Source organism: Cololabis saira, chromosome 6, assembly GCF_033807715.1.
Source record: "Cololabis saira isolate AMF1-May2022 chromosome 6, fColSai1.1, whole genome shotgun sequence".
Lineage (NCBI taxonomy): Eukaryota > Metazoa > Chordata > Actinopteri > Beloniformes > Belonidae > Cololabis > Cololabis saira.
This window is the reverse complement of record NC_084592.1, coordinates 16,762,919-16,787,566: the sequence shown is the minus strand read 5'-3', so window position 1 is coordinate 16,787,566 and position 24,648 is coordinate 16,762,919. Positions and strand designations below refer to the sequence as shown.

Here is a 24,648-nt window from a genome sequence, read left to right as displayed (position 1 = left end):
ACCGGCGGAGCAGGAGGGATTTGTCTGCAAATATGGAGCAAATGCTTCCTATATTTATTGAAATTTATTTGAATAATCACCAACTCCTGCTCCTCGTGGCTTTCAACACCGTGTTTATAAAAATGTAATCAGCTAGTGCACATAAAATACATTTAGATTATCACCACTTATATTGTTTTATCCACCTTTTCAGATTCAGATGACTTTATTAATCCCTGGTGTCCTTACAAACACCAGGAAACTGGACCATATTACACCGGTCATGAAATCACTACACTGGCTTCCAGTGAGTCAAAGGATAGAGTTTAAAATCTTACTGCTGGTCTACAAAGACCTGAATGGTCTTGGACCAAAATACAAGCTTGATCTATTAGTTCCTATCCTACCTTTTTACCTCTTTTCTTACCATTTTATTTTATTTTATTTGTTATTTACCATTTAATTGTGTCTTGCTGCTTTTAATGTCGATGTAAAGCACTTTGAATTACCTTGTGTTGAATTGTGCTATACAAATAAACTTGCCTTGGTGTTGGTGATATGCAAACGAAACCTGAATCAGCAACAAAACCCCACAGAAACATCCTGTAAAAGTACATTTTATTCATCTGGCTAGAAGAACGTAAAATCTTAAGAGAAGCGTTTCATTGCCAAGAGATTGTGTCTTGCCGCTTTTAAAGGAGCTTGAGGCTCCTTTTAAGAAATGAGACTCTCTAGCGCCACCCTTCACCACGACGGCCGTTGGGGGTACTGCAGCCAACAGTGAAGCCGGCACGGGAGAACGGGGAGAACATGCATGCAGCGTCATGTGACGTCACATCCAGCGCGGGAAATTCGGGACCGAATTGCAGCACATTTTGCAGCACACAGCCTGTTCAAGGCAAAGGAGAGATACACTAGAGGGCTCATTCTTTTGGGTTTGGAACGCTTCATCTGACATTATTACTAGAAAACTTAAAATGTATATGGATTTTTTTCATAAATCCTGCCACAATCCGGCCTCAAGCTCCTTTAATGTTAATGTAAAGCACTTGGCAATTACCTTGTGTTGAATTGTGCTATACAAATAAACTAGCCTTGCCTTATATTTGACGAAGGACTCGGCGTTAACGCTGTGATACGTGACTCTTTATTCCATGTATGCATACCTGTCAAGTCTCCCGTTTTGGCCGGGAAACTAACGTATTTTACCCCTCTTTTCCCCGTCCTCCCGTATTAGTATTTTCACATAAATTTCCCGTTTTATAATATAATAATTTTTAAACTGCAAACTGAATTGTCACTGGCCTCGCGAGAACTGCCCACTACTGTAGCCTGGGGGGCAGTTCTCGCGAGGTTAGCGGCGACAACGGGAACAAACTCGGAAAAACAAATCAGAGATGGATGGATGTAATGAGAGAGAAGGCATTTCTGCCCAAAAAGCAAAGAGTTTGTGTAAATATCTCTAAAAATGGGATAGAAAATGTTCTATTACTCGTTCTGAAAGATGTGTAATTGTCTCTCACGGGGGAGGAAGGAGTTGCGTCAGCAGCACCAGCACAGCGCCACAGCCACATGAGTATAAATGACAAATTAAAAGAAAATGTAAATATTTCACTTGAAGACAATCAATGTGTATATAAACTGAAAATATTTCAAATAAATAAATGTGCTTTAATTCCACTTTATGTTTTAATTTAGGCTCTATTATAGGAATTAAACACATAGGAATATCCCCAGCATTTCAGTGTCAACAAAGGTCGGATTATCAGATTCTGAGCACATAATTGTAGTTTGTAAGTGGTTGACAGGTAGTTATTTTGGATTTCTTGTAAATTAAGTCTTAAAATGTAAGATACTGGACCTCGGGTGTGCTGGTGGGACAGCGGCGGGAAAATTTCTGGTATTTTTAAATCCAGGTATTGACAGGTATGGTTAACGCTGTGATACGTGACTCTTTACTCCATATATGCTTAAAATAAATAAATAAAGATGAAAACAACTCAAACCCCCCGTGCGTGCGCCTCTATTATGAGGCGTACGGTAGAGGCGCTTCCTCCCATGCAGCCGGGACTGACCTCCTAACAAAGAACAGGTTCAATCTGCCTCCCTTCCCCCATCCCGGGAAGCTGATAAGGGTCACATGACCTCTGTAGACGGCACCGAGGAGCAGTGGTAATATGTCCTGGTGGGGGAAGGGTGCAGCTAGTCACACGCCTCTTGTCATGTCGTTATTAGGCCCGAAGAAGCGTGGGGAAAAACTGTATCGTTGGGGGGAAACATCCCATCGAGTATCTGGCCCTCTTTGTGCAAAACCGTGACGTTCCTGGTCCCTGTTTTCCTTAAAAACCCGCTGCAGAGAGAAGAGGATCATGGGGGGAACTCTGGGCTAAATAAATCTGCCAGTCAGAGTGTATCCATGCATGTACATGCACCTCATGCCATTAAGATAAATAAGACATAAATAAATGCCTGTGTTTGTGAGTACAGTGTACAACACCTCCCCCACTGTCCTCCCCTCCCCCTCTGCAAGCATCCACGCTCGCCGGTGAGGCAGAAGGCGCTCTGTGGTACGCTGTTATGTCATAGCCAGACCTATTTTTCAGACAAAGCAAAGCAGGCTGCCTCAGAAGAAGTGGTTTCACCTAGGAACAGCCGGCGTTTTTAACGACCCAAAACGGCGTCCGAGCTGCCCAACGAGCTCTTACTGTACATCACCTTCGTCGAAGCCGGGCCACGCCTGCAGATAGCTCTTTCTTCGAGGTTTTAGTTTCCACCCCCGCCGCCCCTGAATGTCTTTTACAGAGCAGGGAGAGGCAAAGGGACGGCGGGAAAGCAGACAGATGTCAGAGATCCGAGGGGGTCGAGGACAAAGGTCAAGGGTTGGTGACCTGGGCGACCGAAAGACTCGCCGTCCCTGTCCCACCCCCCCCTCCGGCACAATAGCCGTCATAATGACTTTACAACGCTTTCTTCTTACAGTGACTCTCAAATCCTTCACAAATTCCCTCTTAAAATGCAGATTACTCAGACTTTCACTGCAGTTTTACTGTTTTGTTATTAAACCGGAGGGAAACCGAGACATCTGGCCCTCAATTAACAAGAAACCAGATAACTACTTTAATTTCAGAAAGTCAACTTTTCACTTTAACACCTCTACAACCCGTTAGCGCTTTGCACACAAAAACAATCATGTAGATGGAAGTGAAAAGGCTAGTTAAAAATCACTATTATTAACGTAAATAATGTAAAAAATAAGTTAATCTAAGCAGTTTTAACTGAGAATGAAATATGTGATTGCATCAAAATGGTAATTAGCATTTAGGGACATAGCTACGTCGAATGAATTGCATTTTTACGTGTCTGGCAGGACTCATACGCAACATTCTGTAGCAGCGACTCGAAGAAGGGACACAAACACATTAGTCGTTACGCTTTCGCAGTTGTTTTGTCATCATAACAGTCGTTTATTTACAGATACGTCAATTCCCCGAAGTGATGACGTCAAATGCATTTTTAACACATTCTCTGTTGTTCTAAATGTTGCACCTGAGAATCTTTCACAGGTAAAATCAGCACAGCACAAGCATCAGCACAAACGTCCCACCTTTGAAGCCTTTGTCTAAAGAGCGAATGCATCTCATTAGTGTGATTCACACTGAGCGAGGGTGAAGTAGCTGAAACCAGGGTGGGAGAGGCAGAACCGGCTTGTTTCAGCTTGTCGGTTAGTCATGACTAACAGACGTTAATAGTGAGCTGGCTGATCATAACTCTCTTCGACTGATATCATCTTACCATTCCTTTATGTCTGACCAATAATACTAGGGCTGTCAAGTAACGGCTACTAAATTATGTTTAAGAAACGTATTTTTAATGCAAGATAAATTTGTGCCACGCAACAAGAATTATCTCCTCCTGTGATATTGGAATCTGAAAAATATATTTTTAAGATAAACTAAACATTAGAAAATATACATATTTGTGCGATTTATCGCAATTTATCATGACTTATCGTGATTAATTGTGATTAATCGCGATTATTCGCGATTTAACAATGAAAATCTTTCGAATAATCGCGACTAAAATGTTAGTTGATTGACAGCCCTAAATGATGCAGATGCTCGAATGTCTCTGCATGTCAGTCACCGGTGCCAAGCATGAGTCAGGTTATATGATACGGTCAGTGTGGTTCCCTGCACATCTAAATCAAGCTATTGGCAACAATCTAGCTAAAGATTAAACTGGAGTTTCCCAGAAATCCAAGTAAACATGCGCAAGAAGATGATCGATTATTGAGTGAGGTGCGTTCCATTCCGCGATGCTAGGTGGCGCCACACGCACTTTCGCGCTTGCGTTCTTCCGGTTTCTTCTTTGTTGTTCGTCTTCTTCTTCTCCTACTGTGTTGATATTCTGGCTTTCGTGGGGGTTGTCAATTCCGGAAGGGGGGTTTCCGGGGAAGTCGATAGCTCGGCTAAGCGTGGGTCCGGAATAACTCGGATTAGGACCGTATTATCAGGCACTAATACCTCGATCACAAAGAGCTTAAAGGAGCCGTCTGTAAGAAATGGCCAAAACTGGTACTGCAGTCACTTTCAAAATATTGTTGAGCGGCGTGTACCCTCCCCCTCCTCCCCCCGACCAGAGGTTGCCAGGTAGGCTGCAGAATGCAGCAGGAACGTAGGCTGCCATGGCTGCCATAATTAGAGCCGAGCTGGCAACCCAGATGCCGAAACATTACTGACTTGGTGATTGGGAGATAGGTGGAGGTGGAGCTTCAGAAACAATACTGACTTGGTGATTGGGAGATAGGTGGAGGGTGGAGCTTCAGAAACAATACTGACTTGGTGATTGGGAGATAGGTGGAGGGTGGAGCTTCAGAAACAATACTGACTTGGTGATTGGGAGATAGGTGGAGGGTGGAGCTTCAGAAACAATACTGACTTGGTGATTGGGAGATAGGTGGAGGGTGGAGCTTCAGAAACAATACTGACTTGGTGATTGGGAGATAGGTGGAGGGTGGAGCTTCAGAAACAATACTGACTTGGTGATTGGGAGATAGGTGGAGGGTGGAGCTTCAGAAACAATACTGACTTGGTGATTGGGAGATAGGTGGAGGGTGGAGCTTCAGAAACAATACTGACTTGGTGATTGGGAGATAGGTGGAGGGTGGAGCTTCAGGCCAAAACAAAAAATGACAACATAAACATCAGTTGAGGGCTGCAACTCCTCTTTTTAAACTGGAATATCCTGGCTTGAGTGCTGTTGTCAGTGACATAAGTATTTGAAATGAACATGATTTTTAAATGTCTGTTGACATATCGGGGTCATTTTATGATTCGTTTTATTATTGCTCTTACATACAGCTCCTTTAAGTTCGGTTCGACTACAGCCCGGCTAAGGTGTAAAAATGGCTGTTAAAACTTCGATATCGGTCGGATTAAGGCAACAATTCGACTTTCTGTTTGTGCACGTACTGCATTGGTCCCAACCTCTGAAGCTTAATCGCCACGTGTTGGGCAGATATTACATTAGTATTATTTTCCATCTCTTCTTCCTGAATTCAGCATCCAGCGTCTGTAAAATGAATCTAGGGAGCATTTCCTAAAAGGCCCTGTTCCTGTAAACAACTGCAGAACAGTTAAACCCTTCTCTCATCCTGACATCTTACATAACTGATGTGTTCTTGCCCTTTCTTTCAATTAACTGTAAGCTTAGATCCTTGGGGATGGGCCTGCCTGGTGTGCAGTACGCCGCGGCTTTCAGCCTCCTGCTTTGTCATACCGCCACGATGATGACTAATTACCTAACGTGCACTTAAGATGCCCAGCAGAGTGCTGGGGCTCGTCGCGGTACATAATTACGTTCCCGGCCCGCAGGGTCTAGAGCCTCCCGTCAAATATCGCCCTCGTCTTTGTTGACGTTCCTCCTGGAAGTCCGGGAACGATCAAGGATGACAAACGGAGAGATTCACATGCCGCCAGAGAATAATGGGACTGTATCAAAGACAGGAAATGGTTTTCCACACTTCCTGATAAAAGTCATTCACGTGGAGATGTTGGGCCCCCTTGTGAACTGATAGGCAAAATAAAGAGAGTCAGGGTACATAACCATCAGTTAACATTTCCCTTTCAAATTAGGGTTGTGGCAGCTTGATAAATCCGGCCGGACTCTCAATCAGCTGTGTGTGTGTGTGTGTGTGTGTGTGTGTGTGTGTGTGTGTGTGTATATGTGTGTGCATGTGAAGACATTGGATCGTGTCACTGTACACGCATTCATGATTACAGCCCAGTTACAAAATATGTTCTGTTTTTTGTCATATCTGATCATCGTTCGCCTCAGACAAGAGAGAAAAAAAATCCCCCTCTGATAAATTCCCCATTGTTGGATATTAGGCTGGATCTTCTCCTGGAAAATATTGTGTGTGTATGTGTGTGTGAGAAAGTAAGAGAGAGGGAGAGAGAGAAGGAGGGAGGGAAAGAGAGGTTGGCGTGAAGGGAGGAAAAGTCTCAAGAGTACTTTTCTATGGTCACATTGCCATCTAGTGGCAGAAGCGGGTATAGCACCTCCCTCATAAACAGCAGCACATAACATGGATCTAAACCTGCTGAGGACCCTCTCTTAGATGTGTCCCCCCTTTTCCACTTAGAGGCTGAACGTATACATGAACACTGGTCCATTTGTTGCTTTTATCCTCTTCTAGACTGTTAACAGCCACCGAGGGATCCTCCTCTGAGCCGCCAGTGTTTTGAGCCGAGACCACAATGTATCTTCAGCTCTGAGTGGGTGGCTCACATGTGAATAACAGCTTGTATGTGCAGTGCACTATCACCCCCTTTTCCCATCACACAATGCAGCATTGTTTTTTGAGATGTAGGGGAAAGCAGAAGAAGAAATATTTCACGTCCTCCGCCCCGTGCAGATTTTCCAGCCTCACGTGCAGAAACTAATGTTTTCACAGTGGATGTTGAGAAATGTTCCCCAACACGACGACAAACAGACCTGAAATCATGAAAGGAAACAAGGGGCGGCTGTGCAGCCCAGGTGAGAGAGTCGGGCATTTCGTCCAACGTCGTAAATTGTATTTGTTTCCGCTCTCGATCTGAATGGAGAAGAATCACAGTTGTGAGCACCGTGTGACAAGAGCGACGTTGGAAACAGTCTGTGACTATGGTTTAATTAACATCCACACCTCTCTTGTCTGCACAAAATGTCCATAACACCTCTTTTGAACTGCATCCCCAAAAAAATCTGAAAATTGACATTTCTCACATCGTTTTTAATAAAACGCCAGATCCTGCATCATAAGTAAAGTCTCAAATTAAATGTTGGAGCTGTTTTTTCTCCAATTTTATCATGAATAACTTTGGCGTCTTAACTTTGGCTTATGGTTAGAGTTGTCACTTGGTATTAACATGCTATGATCTCACTGTCTAAAGCAAATAAGACTATTTTCCCCACCAGGCTCTGTTTTAGCAGGTAGTATGCTCTCATGACTGAAACAAGTTAACCCTTCCTCTTGATGACAGGATTTGCAGGTAAATTAATGATTACACAGATAAAACTGATCTTGAAGCATCTACGGCGCTAATACACCTCCTCTTCATCTTCAAATGCCGCCTTAATCTCAACTAATCTCCTTCTCCTTTGTTTGCAAGAGCTTGCAACAAAAGCCGGTGGTCTCCTCTGATCCGATTGGCCCCTTCATCAAAGTGCAAGTCCAACCCGCACCTTGGAGCATCAAAGATGCACGAGCGTTTGATCGTCGGGCTCCTTCTTTGTCGTTGGGTATGCGGGCTGAAACCTGATATCACTCTGTTGTCTTCTGAGATGCTTTTGGTGAGATCATGTGACGGAGAAGCTTCCCAGCTCTGGGACCGCAGCCAGTCCCTCGTCACACCAGCAGATCCAGTCATCTGTCAGGCTAATATCTAAAGAGGGAGCGCTGGGATTCTTCAACACAAAAAAAAAAGAAGAGCTCCAATATCATATAACTGTGTATGAAGCAAAGCCGCTCTTTCATTGCCTGGTTTGCTTGTTTGCGCTGAACCTGGGGGACATTGTGGGTTTTCACGGGTTCGGCAGCCTCGATAATACTGATGTTATTTTGAGAGAAAGGACAATCGCAGCCTGCAGCAGAGACAATACGGAGGATTTTTCATTAAAAGCTGTGGTTGAACACAATACAAACAACTGGAAATGTCACTTTTTGAACAGCAGATATTGCCAACTCCAGGCATCTTGCAGGAAAAATAACTACACAGTGCTCAATTTTATGTTTTGATGTGCAAGTCTTCTAAAACCCAGGCCTATTTATTGCGATAAAGACATATTGCATGTGGAGCCTGGGGTGTAAGCACTGATGCTGGGATGAGATTCAGGGATGAAATCCACTCAGCTGGCCTCCGGCAGGCAGGTTTCCAGCCGGAGAAGGCCTTTCCCAGTCAATGAGAGCATGGCGTCTGAGAGATACGTGTCCCACAGGCTGCAGGAGACATCAGGACCGCACACAGACCCTGCGTTTCCTCCTCTGCACACCATAAAACCTCCCACCACACATGGCTGTAATAAGCCAACAAATTAAGCCATTACACCGTTGTTGTGTGTGTGTATGTGTGTGTTTTTTTTAAGGTACACAGACATCCGCGTTTAAATATTTTAAGAGTAGCAAGGGATATCTCACCCAAAGTTCCATTGTACGCCTTGAGACCACCAGGGAAATGAATGCACATCATTTTTTATTATCACCTGAGATGTTTTCACAGGCGGGTCGCTGCAAAGGCTGCCTCCCCTCCATGGTTTTGATCAATGATGGGGGATTTTGTGCCTGATTTCATGACCCAAGTCACCGCTAAGATGGGTGCGCACGGTTTAGGACGTGTTAATATAGACGTATTTCCTGTTTGAGTGGAGAGACAGGGGTCAAAACCGTCTGGCAGCGGCTTGCGCGCAACTGGGCCCGCGGCGGCGTCGCGACTTCAGCCAAATCTAATGATGGTGTGCGAGTTGGTGCTCACTCCCGCGCTGCGTACAATTTAAGAGCAACACCTATAAAACTTCATTACTGCTGCTGCTGTAATGGGGTTCAGGAAAGTTCTCCAGGAGCTGACAAAAGGAGGGGTGTCTTGTAAACCCTCGAGGGAACGGACCAATTAAACGCTCGCTCCTAAACGCCCGTAAATAGCGAGGATCTCGAGCTTTTCCTACATGTCATATTTTCTCCATACCTTGGGCGGTGAAACGGTGCCAGGAGTTGGGAGTCCATCGTGAGGAATTCGTTCAGGATGGTTTTAATAGTTTTCCATGTAGGAATTGTTTTTCCAAGCTACTGTGAAAGTGGGAGGCTGGGGCTCGGGGGGGAAAGGGGCTTCCCTGGGATGTTGGCAGGCGCCTTCAAGGCCATATGTGGGGGTCGGTTCGGAAAACCTGCTGCAGCGCGCACGGGCCGTGCAGGGTCCCATGCAGGTGCTTCCCTCTGCATATTATATAGCATATTTGGAGCTGCAACAATGCTCAGATTGATCCAAAACCATTGATGATAGCCGATGACATGTATGAAAGGGGTTCGGGACTTTAAAAGCTGGTAATCAAGTTTTCAGTTGTTGCAGCAACCGAAAGACAAGCCGAGGCTTTTACAGGCTCTGATGTTTAATGAAATTATATTGACTTGCTCCAGTGAGTCTGTTGGACTCTTATGTTTTCGCTTCCTTTTGTAAAGATAAGCCTTTTTTCTCTGACCTCTAGATGAAATGTGTAACAGACATGAGCTCAAGGAAGAAATCCCCACCTTTATCAGGCCAAGACAGGATTATTGGAACCAGTCTTATCACCATCCGTACCCAGTACCACCGGCTTCTGGTGGACCGGGGGGTCGAGTTTAGGATTTAAATGTTTGTTTTTGGGGTCAGAAATGTCAGAAATGTTTGAATTCTGATGTTAAAACATATAATTAAGGACACACATCCCTTTCAGAATGGTTTTTATATGTCTTTATCTGTCTTTATGTCTTTTTCTTGTCATGTTGATGTAAAGCACTTTGGGCACCTTATACATCTTTGGACTCTAAACAGCCATACTAGGGATACCATACTTTTAAACATGACCTGAAAACTCACTTTTGTAAGAAAGCTTATAGCTAAATATGTCTTATATGCTCTGTTTTTAAATATATGTATTATTATTATTATTACTATAATATTTGACGTCACATTAAGTACACCTTGACATAAAATGATCATAATAATCTCCCTGCTGTAGATTTGAACTTTGTTTTTAGGGTCACAAATGTCAGAAATGTTTAAATTCTGCTGATAAAACATATGATTATGGCCACACATCCCTTCACCTCTCTTTATGTCATGTCTTTTTCTTGTCATGTGGATGTGAAGCATTTTGGACACCTTATACTTGGTTGCAGCTCATCCTTGGACTCTAAACAGCCATACACAAGTATTTGACATCCCATTAGGTATAGAAATAAAATGAAATGCTTATAATAGTAACATATAATTACGGCCACACATCCCTTCACCTGTCTTTATGTCATGTATTTTTCTTGTCATGTGGATGTAAAGCATTTTGGACACCTTATACTTGGTTGCAGCTCATCCTTGGACTCTAAATAGCCATACACAAGTATATGACGTCACATTAGGTATAGAAATAAAATGAAATTATCATAATAATCTCCCCCTGTAGATTTGAATGTTTGTTTTTAGGGTCAAACATGTCAGAAATGTTAACATTCTGCAGATAAATCATAAATTACGGCCATTATCTGTCTTTATGTCATGTATTTTTCTTGTCATGTGGATGTAAAGCACTTTGGACACCTTATACTTGGTTGCAGCTCATCCTTGGACTCTAAACAGCCATACGCAAGTATATGGCATCACATTAGGTATAGAAATAAAATAAAATTATCATAATAATAACATATAATTGCGGCCAAACATCCCTTTATGTGTCTTTATGTCATGTATTTTTCTTGTCATGTGGATGTAAAGCACTTTGGACCCCTTATACTTGGTTGCAGCTCATCTTTGGACTTTAAACAGCCATATACAAGTATATGACGTATAGAAATAAATGTATAGATTATGTATAGAAATAAATTCAAATGATCATAATAATCTCCCCCTGTAGATTTAAATGTTTGTTTTCGGGATGAAAAATGTCAGAAACGTTAGAATTCTGTGGATGTAAAGCACTTTGGACCCCTTATAACTGGGTCGCAGCTCATCTTTGCACTCTAAACAGCCATACCATAATATATGACGTCACATCATGTATAGAAATAAAATTAAATGATCATAATAATCTCCCCCTGTAGATTTAAATGCTTGTTTTCGGGATGAAAAATGTCAGAAATGTTAGAATTCTGTGGATATAAAGCACTTTGGACCCCTTATAACTGGGTCGCAGCTCATCTTTGCACTCTAAACAGCCATACCATAATATATGACGTCATATTAGGTATAGAAATATAAAATGAAATGATGATAACAACCCCCCCACGCTCCCAGTCCGAGCAGCGTGCAACAACACTCTGCAGCAGCAAGTCTACCTGCTTTAAAGCTCGGCGTGGACGTCAGTCACTCCGGGACGGGCCAATCCGGGCCCCCACTCCCCCCCCCTTCTCCACGCGTGGCTCCTCCCCGGCGTATAATTGAAGTTTCTTTAGTTTCTCCGGCGGAGCTGGAGAGCAGTGTCGTCCTGGACCTCGCAGGGATTAAACGCGCAGCGGCAGAAGGACCATGTTTTCCGGGAGCCTGAGCCTGAGCCTGAGCGTGTGCGCCACGCTGTGTTTGTGGATTACGGCGCCGGCGGGCGCCGGGAGCTCCGCCAGCAGCAGGGACGACTCCTTCTTCACGGGCAGCGTTTACCGAGCGAGATGCGCGTCTCGGTGCCTCAGTCTGCACATCACCCGCATCTCCGCCTTCTTCAAGCACTCGCAGGTATATACGCACCGTGGCGCGCATGCAGGCAGGCAGCGCGCAACCTGCAGGGCGCAGGACGCGCACCCTGCACGGGCAGATGCTGCAGCCTCCCCCGGTGATGGTGATGGTGGTGATGATGGGGATGATGGATGGATGGGTGGGGGGGCACCGATGCTGTCATGTGTCTTTATTTATTCCCCTTATTAGAAATAGTATCTCTCCCAAAGTGTCAACAAAAACGGAAGCAGCAGGTTTGAATGGTTCCCCGTTCCCACCCACGGTCCGCGTCCGCGCGTGTTTCTGATGAGGTGGGACGTTTTTTTGTTTTTTTTAATTCCCATTTATGACTTTTCACCGGAAAAAGGGAAATCCGGGGCTTTGCTTTTGTTTTGACCTGTTATGATGTGCAACTTTACCCCCCCCCCCCCCCCCCCCAAACCAGCCAGCGAGGTCTCGGTCGGAGCGTCGCGGAGCAGGATCCGCCTCGCCTGCAGCGCAGCCTGAGATCGGCGCCGTAATCCTCCTGACTCGGTGTCAGAAGTTGTTTTTCACCCTCCACTGGACGCACTGTTCTCTCCCAGGACTCCAGAGAAAAGAGCTGGGACACTGATCCCCTTTTTTTCTTCCCTTTCTCCGACTGCCTCTCCTCTTCCTCTCCGACATGGCTTTTATTCTCACAGCATTTGCATTTGCAGAGATTTTTGTCTTCTTCTTCTCCCTCTTATCCCCCCCCCCTGCCCCTCAGTGGCCCATTAAGGCATCCCTGATTGTGTGGAAACATTGCACTGCAAGTTAAGTTTTTCTAATTGGCTCTAATGAATCCAAAGCACATGGCTTGGTTGTTTCAAATGAAGTTTCCTCATTGATCCAGAGAGGAGTGGTCCTTAATGTAGATCACAGAGACTCCAACCTGCTTGTACTTAATTATGGCACTTACATGTATGACTTTAGCTGTATAGGATGAATGCACACAGCTGGAATTAACGTCCTCGGAGGATAGAAGCAGAAGTGGTTTGCATGGAAAACAGCCCTTTTTTTTGTGTGTTTTTTTTTGTTGAAAAGTGCAGCTTGGCAAGCCGTGTCAGGGGTTTGTTTTGAGAGGAATCCAGGAGTGCGAGGCTGCCCAAGGTTGCAAAGTTAGCCAATTAAATTAGTCACCAGCAAAGAAGTCAAATAACTGTTGGAGCCTCACATCTAATGAACAGCTAATAGTCGACATAATTGACTGCAGAGCCTCAGAGTCTGGGGCGGTCTTCGGTCGGAGGAGGGGTTGGGGAGGTGGGGGGATCAGAGGGAGGCCTTTGGCTGGGGGAGAGGAGAGGGAGAGGGTGGGGTGGTGGTGATAAGGTAGGCCGGTCCGGCCAAACGGTGAATCTAAGTATAGACAGCAAGCGGTGATAATGTGCAGGACTGTCTTATGCTCTTGTGTTGTTAGGGGTCCTTTCATGTGAGCGTTGGGGGGGAGAAGGGGAGGAGGAGGAGGAGGAGGGGGCTCATCAGCTGCAAAAACATAGAGCCCTCCTCCTCCTCCTCCTCCGCCTCCTCCTCCTCCTCCTCCGCCTCCCCGCCTCCCAGCATCCCCCCCGCCCCCCCCCTGCCCGTAAACGCCAGCATCACACCTCCCAGGCGGGATGCAGGCTGCAACACGGATGCTGCCCGAGGTCACCTTCCCGTTGCCACGGCGGCGGCGTTCGCCCGGCGTGCTCGGTCAGCACAAACCCACAGGTGGATCTGCCAGATCCCATTACAGCGATGGGCTGACGGGCAGCTCGGAGCTCCACTCCGGTGATTGAGACGACAGACCTCTCTTAATTCACCCCCGGACGTCCCCCGAGGCGGCAGCACGCCACTTTCCATCTCAGCTGAAATGAATCTGCTCATGTCGGAGGAGTGTCTTGTTTTCCTTTTCATATTTCACTTTGCCTCCTCCGTATCTGCGAGCCGCTGCTTATTTTGGTCCCGGTGCGTGTGATAATTCGCTCACTTAACACGTTCTGCAGCTGGATTTCTTTCCTTTTTCTTTTTTCCGGCATTCGCCTCCTAATTTGATAAATCTGCGAGGAGCTGGGAAGGTGTTATTACAGAAGTCGCGAACACCCACACGTCCCGGATCGGGATGCAAATCATGGATCTGATGTTGAATTAGTGCAAAATGGAGGAGAAGCGTGAAGCTGCAGAGTTTAGACACCCGTGGGTCCTCCGCCGCTTGTCAGATTTACGGCGGCGCAGGATTTATGGATGTAACAGCATTTCCAAAAACAGATTTAGAGAGATTTTACTTCACTTTTGGGGAACTTGTCACCTCCCCGAGTACAATAGACAGAGGGGAACACACCCAACCGTAAATATTAGCCTCAGACACTTTAAAATATTAAGAGCGAGCTGGGAGCCCGGTGCAATAATGTATTCTGAAAGCATCGGCCTTGTAGTGGGTTATTTATGCGGGGGCCCGGGAAGCCAAAAACAAGGTGTGTCCACGAGGTCCTGTTATTACATTCGGGGCAATAAAAAATCCAACATTTTTAAATGTAGTCATTCGTTTCTAATATGCTGCATGGTGAAGTCTAAACATCTCACTGGAGAGATTTGTGCTTTAAGTGGAGGGGAAGAGAAAAAAGCTCCTCTGGAAAGTAGTTTTTCCGCGTCCCCTTGTTTTCCGCCTTTGATATTAAATAGCCTGCGGTGGAAATCGAGCCCCGCCGGGCCAGCGCTCGTCTTATGTGTGGGGTTTTTCATTAGCAGGGACGGCGGATGAATGGAGGCCTATGTAGCTTGGCCTCACCTCTCCGTTGCGCGCCTCGCAGACGTGACAGTCGCGGCGGTAAATCTCCCCGCGGCAGCATCCTGACTAATAGCCCCTGGTCGCGAAGTGGAGACAACTTTACGCCGGCGTTGGTTCAGATCGCTGAAATGTTAGCGTTGGATCGGCTTCGGGAACATTAGCTTGCTATCGGGGGGTCCGACGGGTGATTTATCGCTGAGTATTTAATGGCTGGGATGACCACGGCCCTCACACCTACTCCAGCTCGGATATTAGAGCTCTTTTCTTTTGGTGCCGCTCGTGTTTTGAGGGGAAGGTTATTTCGGTGACCCCCGAGGACACTCCGGAAGGTCAAAGGTCAGATGGAGACACCAGTCTGTCCCTTTGAAGCCTCTCGAGGTGAAGAAGCCGCCACGGGCCGAGCAGTTGTCCGGTAATTAAACACCGGGACAGATGATGGAGATCCGTTTAATCCAAATTAAAGGCCCCCTGAGAAACCATTTTGATTTTTTCAAAAGGACGGCCGGAGTCCTCGGGGGATGAAAGGTGTCGGCTCCGGCCACCTGCTCCGACTCGTCAGCCGACAGTAGCAGCGACGCATCTCTGTGATGGATGTCCTGTCCTCCAGTCGGGTCCGGTGGATTCACCTCAGCGCGCCGGTGGACCGTCGTCACCTCGACCCCCGGTCGCTGCTGGAGGATATCTGGAAAGAATTCGTCCGGCCGGAGTCCCCGACAGCCCAGGCTGCAGAGGAATGTCCTGTTGAGTCAGATGGATGAAGTCCTGACCTATAATTATTCCCTTGTCGGTCCCTGAAACGGCGGGGTCAGGCCCGGACAGCTGGGGCAACGTCCCGCTGAGCCGCCCCGCTGCAGGGGGGGATGCTGTCACACGGCAAAATTAGCCCCTGTGCAGATCCGGGCCTGTCTGGGCTGACGGATGGGCGGGGGGGGGGGGGGGGGGATCAGAAACCGGTGATTTAGGACCTGGGCTAGGGTTGTATAGATTATTTAAAGGCGCCGCCTGCCGATGGAAATGTTGAAGGTTTTATTTGGAGTTTGTAGGATCGCTCGTTTAAAAAAAAATCATTAGTTAGCATAATAGATCTTTTCCCAGTGGAGCGAAGGTGTTCTGTGTCACACAACAGGACAGAAAAGCTGCTGACGCGTGAAAACCCTCCGCAAGGCGGCTCCTATTTCAGCCTCATTTACGCCGCTACTCCGAGTCTCCTCTGCGCTCAAACTCATATATGTTTCATCCTTATCTGCAGCCTTTTGTGAGGGAGATCCTCCACAGACGCGGCATTCCAATCACGGATTCCTTTGAAGCCGTTTGACCGCTATCCTCGGCTCTAAAAAGCGCCGCTCGCACTGGTTCTGGATGTCAAATTAAACCTCGTAATCATTACTTCTCCCCACAAGATTTCTCGTGGGAAATTTCCTCTGGATTACATTGCGAGGAAAAGGGCTTTGAACTTGACATTGAACTTAAGCAGACCCTTCCCGCGCATCCTCGCAGATCCCACGAGGTTCGGCCGCCTGTCGCAGCTTCGTTAGCTTTTGTCGAGGCTGGGGGAACGTCGGCGTCGCAGGTTCATTCAGCGGGACGGAGTCCATTATTGCAACGTTCAGCTCCTTTTGAGAAGATCTACATTCAGAGGTCTCTAAATGAGGAGGAAGGAAGGAGAAGTTGGGATCAACATCGCGGCTGTAACAATGGGACGGTTGCCCGGGGTGATGGGGAAAGGTGTCGCTCTGGGACGAGACCTCCCTGCCAGCTCTTTACATCTCCTTTTTTTCATGTTTTGCACCTCAAACCTCACTTTCTTCTGTTTTAAAACCAAAAGAGCCTGAAATAATGAATCCTACTGAGAGAAAAACACCAGAAAACAGCTTTGGTTCGACCGTCGGTTGGGGAAAAATGGGCCAGTCTTTTATGTCTTCAGATTTCTCGCCGCTAGTTCTTCCTTGTCGTCTCGAACAATAGTTTCGTGGTCAACATTTCCTGGCCCCCGATTGGCGGAAAATATACTTTAGTCGCTCCGTTGTTACGTCTGACGTTCGTACAGGAAGTGAAGTAAAAGGAAAAACGGCCTACACTGCCACCTAGCGGTTGGAGGTGAAATTACAGAGCAACGCGGACGACGACACAGGAATACAAGCGGCAGAGACGACGTAGTCTGTGTCCAATAGATATTTCTTCGCCAATTTTGAGTTCTGAGAGTCTGATTTTAGCCGGATCTGATTCCCTTTTTAAAAAAAACGGTAACCAGTTCTGTACTGTGAAAGTTGCCATGGAAACCGTATGTGTAATCTCGACGCTGGGCTTATGATGCATTTAATGACTGCTTGTTCCCAAACTTCCAGTCCAGGTCCAGCATCAAGTCCTCCGGCGTTCGAGTTGTTAAAGAAAAACTCGAGATTCGAGTGTTGACTCAAAGCCTCCGCCGTCAGCTTCTTAACAACACGCCTGAAAGACATTTAAAGCAAACATGTTCTTGTTGCACTGAACACTTTGAATGAAATCAATAAAATTTACATAGATTTCCAAGTGAAAGTTGATGTTGGTAGCTGCAGGCAGACGGAATCGACTTCCTCGGCCGCTCTGCAACCAGCAGCACGAGAGAAGATGACAATGTGAGTTTATCGGTCATCCTCGTTCACATTCTGATCTGAGAGGACGGATGAAATAATGGAAGAGAGACAGAAGCCATCCATGCGACAGCTTTTCATCCACCTGTCCAAGAGGTTTCAAACGCCACGTGAACAAGATGGACCAAAGACTTTCACACATTGTGTAAAGGTTGTGTGTCTTCCGTTCAGGCGTTTTAGGACGGCCGAGGATCACTGGGAAATCCTTTGTACAGAAAAACACTGTTTTCATGCTCATCAGGACCTTCAGCCTAGCGCTGATCCAGGCGATTTTAGAGATCCAGCGTATCCTGGGAGGAGGCCGGGTCACCGGGTCACCACAGACACCCAGCATGCAACAGTCTGTGGATCTGATGGACTGATGATTTGTAATTGTTGTTGCTTTTCTTTAAACTCTGATGACTGATGATGTTTTTTCCGTCTCTTTCGCAGAATAACGGGTCCTTGGTTTGGTGCCAGAATCACAAGCAGTGCTCCAAGGTAACGGGCTTTCACTTCTCTCTGTAACACTGTATTTGACCCGGTCTTTGTACATTTTGACCGTGTAGAAACGTAATTCTCGTCAGTTGTTTGAAATAAGACCTGGAAACAGGCATTGTGGCATAGAAGTGTCAAATTGGTTTAATTCACTGTACGAATTGTTACAGATTACTTTTGTAATACTGTATTTGACCCGGTCTTTGTACGTTTTGACCGTATAGAAACGTAATTCTTGCCATTGTAAGAATGAGATGTACCTGCTGTACTCTACTGCCCTTACTTTTTAACAACTTGTGCTTTTTATTATTTTACCTCTTTTCTTATAATTTTATTTCATTTTATTTGTTATTTACTGTTTAATTGTGTCTTGCCGCTTTTAATGTTGATGTAAAGCACTTTGAATGACCTTATGCTATACAAATAAACTTGCTGTGCCTTCTGTCATGAACGCGCCTGATTATCAGAGGATAGTGATGAGAGGAGGCTCGTTTAGATTACTTCTGTTTTCTGCTGATTCTCGTGATGGAGCACAGATGAAATAAAACGTATTTTACGATTTATGAAAGCAAAGATTGTGCTTTGGAATCTCAGCCTCGTCCCTGCCAGGCTTGTTTGTGTCCCTCGTCTCGATGCAAAGCTGGCGTCGACAGCTCCTCTGAAAAGATCTGACACACTCGATCAGCCTCTCTGAGCCGCTGACAGGCCCCTCGGAGGCGCGCCGCGCGCCCAGGGCGTCACGGAGGACGCGTGCAATCCGGCCCGCTTCCAAGCCCGTAATACGAGAGAGGTTCTCCATCTCTGCACTCGAGCGGGGAAATCAGGATTTCTCGCGTCCTCGGGGGGACACTTTCCCTCTTTTATGAAGTCGGGCATCTGTTTTTCCTCTTTCCTCCTTCCACGTGCAGAAACGGTCCGACACAGGGGGAACTTCACCGTCGACGTGCACGTGCTCCTTCACCTCCAGTCGCAGGTCACTCAGCAGAACTGATGGTTATTAATCCAAAAGCTCATCAGGCTGCAGTCATTTCTGCTCATTAGCGGCGCTTAGCGCGCGCGCCGCTCGTATTAATCACAATCAGCTCCACAATCAGCTCCCTTTTTTGCCAAAATCACCCTCTGTGCTCCTTTTTTGAATTTCAAATAGTTTCCCCGGCGATTTGCATCCATGCCTTGGACACAGCGGGGCTATTGTGCTTTGTGCTCCTGCACCACATCTGCAAACGTCCAAGTTCCTGGTGTCATCCCGCCTTTTACGCGCCGCCAGGTTCTGGCCTCATTCATATCCAGACTTCTGTTCACTTGCTCCAAATCGCTTTAGATTGTTAACAGGATGTTTTATTTTGACAATGTGGAAGAAAGGGCTGTCTGTTTTTGTCCAGGAATGAAAACATGTCATTCATTTCATTACAAAAAAAAAACTGGTGGCAGCCGTCCAACGAGGCATTCACAACTTCCCTTGTTTTCACTGTGAGCTTGTTTCTCTCTCCTCTCCGCGGCTCCTGGCTCCGCTCGCTCCCGAGTCATTCCACAAAGTTTTTATGTTTTTCAACAAAAAAAAAATGCTTTTGCTGGCTGCGGGTCCGAGGATACTGTTTTCATAGCGGACTCCACAAATGTCCAGAAAACTCTTTTAATGGACTTCTTGTCTGCAGCAAGGCGTGCCAGTTAGCACTTCTTCTCCTCCATCCCCACACGTCGTTCGTGCATGAGGTCGGGTTTGATGTAAGCCCTTAAAAATAATGATATGCTCGCACCGCCGCCTCGCAGCCGAGGCCCCCGCCGCCTCGTCGCCCCCGCCGCCTCGCCAGTCCGGTTTCATCGGCTCTCGGACTTTAATTCGCCTAATCGTGTCCTGGGTTTCGGTTCAGCTGCTCCGGGGGACGCGGGCCAAGGCGCGGTGCTTAACTTTAATTTGCAGCGAGGAGAGAAGAGAAGTCGGCTGTTTTTGGGAGCAAACATCACTTCCACACCAGTGACTCGGCGGGGGGGTGGGAGGGGGCCTTGTGGCCCCCAGAACACAGGGGCCGCTGATTAGCCTCTCCACTTCATGAACGCCGCGCAGTCAAACACGGAGACAAAGGCGGCGGCTCGTCCATCCAAGGGGGGGGGGGCTGTTAAAGAGGAAAAAGTGGAGAAGAGCGGCCTAATAGTTCAGACAAAGATGCCCTGACCCCCCCCGCCGCCCCCCCTCCCCCCCAGTCCCCATCCATCTGCCTCCGTTTTGCAGAATCAAAGCGCTTCTCTCTCCATTCGTGACGGCAGAGGCATCCCGGTCGTCTCGCATGCAGTGTCCGAGTCCCCCCACCCTCCCATCCCCACCATTGTCATGGTAATTAACCCGCCTGCCCTCTCCGGAGCGGAGCGCGGTGGCATTTGGAGAGCCGGGGGAGTCATTATCATGCCGCAGCACCCGGCCGGCCGGCAGACAGCAGCCGTGTCTCGCAGCATCTCATCCTCGTGCTGATGGAGCCCCCCCCCCCCAAAACAAACCCTCCTCCAACCTCCGGCATCCCTCGAAAGTTTTCCAAACTCCAGGCTGTTATTTTTCCTCTCCGTCCTGCTGGGTCAGACAGAACCGGTCGAGTGTGAGAGACTTTACAGGGCCGGCCCAGAGGCCGGCCCTGTAAAGAGTGAATTAAGAGTGAATTAAGGCGGTGAAATGATGGCACGCTTTATTTCCCAAACATTTCCCAGGGAAAAGGGCAGGAATGTCCTCCGGGGACGAGCGCCCCCCCCCCCGGGGAAGAAGCCTTCACTCGGGGTTCCTGAGTCGCACGTCGTCCCCCAGAGCTGGCGAACATCCCCGGGATGTTTTTCTTTAAATCTTCATGTCACGCTGACATCTCGGTGAACTGGACTAACTGGTTGTCTGAGTCGGTCCCGGTGCCCCCCCCCCCCACAAGCCGGCAGATTCCAGCCCGAGAGCAACGAGTGTTTTTCCTCCCTTTTGGGTTGCACGCCACTTTGGAGCGCCGTTTTTTCCTGAATAACAATCACTGGAATGCCACTATGTTGCATTCAGGAGCGTCTCTGAAAGCCCACAGCCCCCCCCCCCCTAAAAAAAACCCAACCAACCCCCACATTTTCTCACGCCAGAATAAAGTGCTGGCACTCTGCAGCCACTTGTTTTTGCGGGGTGTCCATGCTGGAGCGTCGCCTCATTTACAGGGTTTGGTTAAGTCCTAGCGGGGTTCTGTGTCGGGGCGAGCCGGGGCTCGGGGAAGCGGGGGCCGGGTGGTCTTTTTAAAGGCTGGGAACGTCGGAGGTTGTTGGGAGACTTCAAAAGCACCTTTTGGTGGCGTTGAGGCCGGACGTCGGTCGCACCTCCGGGTGTCGGTCGCACCGCCGACACCTCGGAGCAGGACGGCCCGGCCGCCGGCGTCGCAGCGGCCCGAGCCCGTCTGCCCCGTTTAGTCTCCAAGTGGAGTTGTTGGAGGCGCTGGTGGCGAGGGTGGGGGGGGGTCAGGTGAAGAGGGAGCCTGGTCTTCCTGTTGGTTCCATCTATGCTGAGCGAGTGTGTCCATGTGGGTGGCGGAAGAGGGGGGGGGGGGTCCGGACTGGTCCGGCACAGCAGGACGGGCTGATCTGGACATGGCTGTTAACTTTCATTGGGGGGGGGCGTTGGTCGCTATCTGTGCAGCTCATTATTCACATGGTGGGTGGCAGGGAGGGACGGGGGGAGGCAGAGACGAGGCCACAGGAGAGGAGGTGAGGAGAGGAAAGGAGGAGAAGAGGAGGAGGAGAGGAGAGGAAGCAAGGAGGCAAGAAGGAGAGGAGGAGGCAAAGAGAAAAGGAGAGGAGGTGAGGAGCTGAGGAGGCAAGGAGGAGAGGAAGGGAGGAGGCGAGGAAGGGAAGAGAGGAGGAGAGGAAGGGAGGAGGCAAGGAGGAGAGGAAGTGAAGAGAGGAGGAGAGGAAGTGAAGAGAGGAGGAGAGGAAGGGAGGAGGCAAGGAGGAGAGGAAGCAAGGAGCAGAGGAGGAGAGGAAGGAAGGAGGAGAGGAGGAGAGGAAGGAAGGAGGCAAGAAGGCAAGAAGGAGAGGAGGAGGCAAAGAGAAGAGGAATGGAGGAGAAAAGGTGAGGAGGCAAAGAGGAGAGGAAGCAAGGAGCCGAGGAGGAGAGGAAGGGCGGAGGAATGGAGGAAGGGAGGAGGAGGAAAGGAAGCAAGGAGGAGCAGAAGGGAGAAGACGAGGAGGCAAGGAGGAGAGGAAGCAAGGAGGCAAGAAGGAGAGGAGGAGGCAAAGAGGCAAAGAGAAGAGGAAGGGAGGAGAGGAAGGGAAGAGAGGAAGGGGAGAGGAGGAGAGGAGGCGAGGAAGGGAGGAGGCAAGGAGGAGAGGAGGCGAGGAGGAGAGGAAGCAAGGAGCCGAGGAGGAGAGCAAGGGGGGAGGAGAGGAGGGGAGGAGGAGAATAGGAGAGGAAAGGAGGAGAAGAAGCAAGAAGGCGAGGAGGCGAGCAGGAGAGGAAGCAAGGAGGAAAAGAGGAGGAGGAGAGGAAGGGAGGAGGAGGAGGAGAGAGGAAGGAAGGAGGAGAGGAGGAGAGGAGGAGGCAAAGAGAAGAGGAAGGAAAGAGAGGAGGTGAGGAAGGGAGGAGGCAAGGAGGAGAGGAGGCAAAGAGGAGAGGAAGCAAGGAGCCAAGGAGGAGAGCAACGGGGGAGGAGAGGAAGGGAGAAGGAAAGGAGAAAGGGAGGAGGAGAGGAAGTGAGGAAGCAGAAGTGCAGCGTAAACCTAAAGCATGTAAAACAGTTGTGCTGGTTCAGCATCTGCGTGACGCTGCGGCCTCGGACCAGCGGCGTTTCCTTCCAGGTGTCCGACGTTCCCAGATTCCCGGTTCCTCCTGTTTCCCTGTCAGACGGGATTCGCTCCTCAGGGAGGATTAACGTAATCAGAGCCGCTGTGAAATCCTCTTTCCCCGATAATGACCCGCCACACTCCCGTCCGAGTGTTCGCTCTCAATCAGGGGACTCCTGCACCCACCTGCACCCACGTGCACCCACCTGCACCCACCTGCACCCACACCTACACCTCGTTGAGTTTCACAGAAGCAAAAATGAATCAATTAATTAAAAAAGTCCAGAATCTTGGAGCTGAAACACTCAGAAGATCAAAACGGCTGCAGATAAATCCCTTGTGATGCGTTCAGGTCGTCGGGAACCGGGACGCTCGATCCCCGGCTCTTCTGTGGGCTGATTCACCTCCCCATCTTTCCAGACCCAACATGTCCGACACAGAGATGAAGAAAACTGCATTTTTCCCGTCAGCAGCTTCTGTTTGTTTTCTCCAGCTGCACAAATTCAAAACCGCCCAACGTGCCCCGGCTTCGCCCTTTTTTCCTTCTTCTTCCAGATAAAGAGATGAAGCCCGTCATCACTTCAGACATGCAGACTGCGTTATATCCCCGTCTTAAAAGGCCTCACCCAGTCTCTCCATTCATCCCGGGAGCTGGGAGGGACCCGGCAGGATTAGTGTTTGTTTTTTAACGTTTCTGAACAACTTGGAGATGCTGCTGGAATGTGAGCAACGTAGCGGGATCGGGTCGTGGTCCGGATGCGGCCGGGATTTACATGGGACGAGCCTTTATTTCCCTTCGCATCTCCTCAATCTTTCCCTTTTTTTTGTGGTTATTTTCATGGAAAATGGGAGTTAATTCAGCCGAGCTGACAGCCCGACTCGAAACAGCAGAGGCACAGAGGAAGCGTTTCATCATGTGATCCCGGTTTCGGCGCTGCTTCCATACATCTGTCATCGAACCGTGATTCAGGGGTGATAATGTGGGAGTTGAGCGCTGTAAATCACGCCGGTGGGGGGGGGGGGTTGGGGGGGATGTTGTTCGGTGGGAAGGAGTTGTGCTTTCCCATAACGCGTCACGGGGAGACGTGGCGACCACGTCCGGTCGGGTCCTGGGACCGTGAACCGAGGCGGCCGCATAGATTTTGACTCTTGTTGCCAGGGCCGGTCCGAGCCTCCATGGGGCCCTGAGCAAAATCTGATTTTGGGGCCCTCTATTACTGCCAATAATACTGATTTATTGATCATTCACACACCCACTATAAACTTATTTCATGTTCTTCCCTGTCATTACAAATACACTTGTAAAACTAGATGTAAGAACTTTTTGTTGTAGTTAGATTGTAATCATGTAATCATGATTAGGATTTAATCTCTTTTGTGTTAATTCCAATATTCATTCTTATGCCACAAGGCACAAAGATGATTTTAATTTACCGTTTTGTAGAACATGGAAACATCAATCTTTCATCACTTACAGAGGCCCCCACTTGTGGAATTCACTCAATAAATCTCTTAAATCATCACCATCCTTGCCAATATTCAAAAAACATTTAAATAACTTTCTTATTGTTTCTTCTTTTTATTGTTCATTATTTGATCTGAGTTACATTTTCTTGTTTTTTTTTACTCTCCCTTGTGTAGTTTTGTTTTTTATTCATATATGGAAAGGATTCTATATAAGCCACCCGGCTTCTTCCTTTCCTTGCATGTTATTTCAATGTTTTTCATTTTTTGTTCATATTTGTCTTATATTGCTAAATAAATAAACTAAAACTAAAGTAAACTAGGACCATGGAAGCAGACAACAGATTAACAAACTTGCAGAAAAATCTTTAAATTAATATTTTGCAAAGTCAGCAACACTAGACTAGAGTAGACTACTTTAGTCTGTTAACATAATATTGTTTATGTGATAATAATAATTATTGTGTTTTTGTACAATAACATACCTTTGATAATGTATGAATCATCACTCACACATAAAAAAATAATTTTATTTTGTATTTTTTTTTTTTTTATTCTTTGGGGCCCCCTAGTGGTCACGGGGCCCTAAGCAGCAGCT

At 47.7% G+C, this 24,648-nt stretch overlaps 1 protein-coding gene across 1 annotated transcript in view; it reads left to right on the top strand.

Moving 5' to 3' along the window:
• The first annotated feature begins 11,653 nt into the window (after positions 1-11,653).
• Positions 11,654-24,648, top strand: part of LOC133445883 (anosmin-1) — a 63,146-nt gene continuing 50,151 nt past the window's right edge. Inside the window, exons 1-2 of the mRNA XM_061723389.1 lie at positions 11,654-11,930; positions 17,757-17,804. Coding sequence (XP_061579373.1) covers positions 11,730-11,930; positions 17,757-17,804 — 249 coding nt within the window. The 5' untranslated portion in view covers positions 11,654-11,729. The remainder of the gene's footprint in view (positions 11,931-17,756; positions 17,805-24,648) is intronic.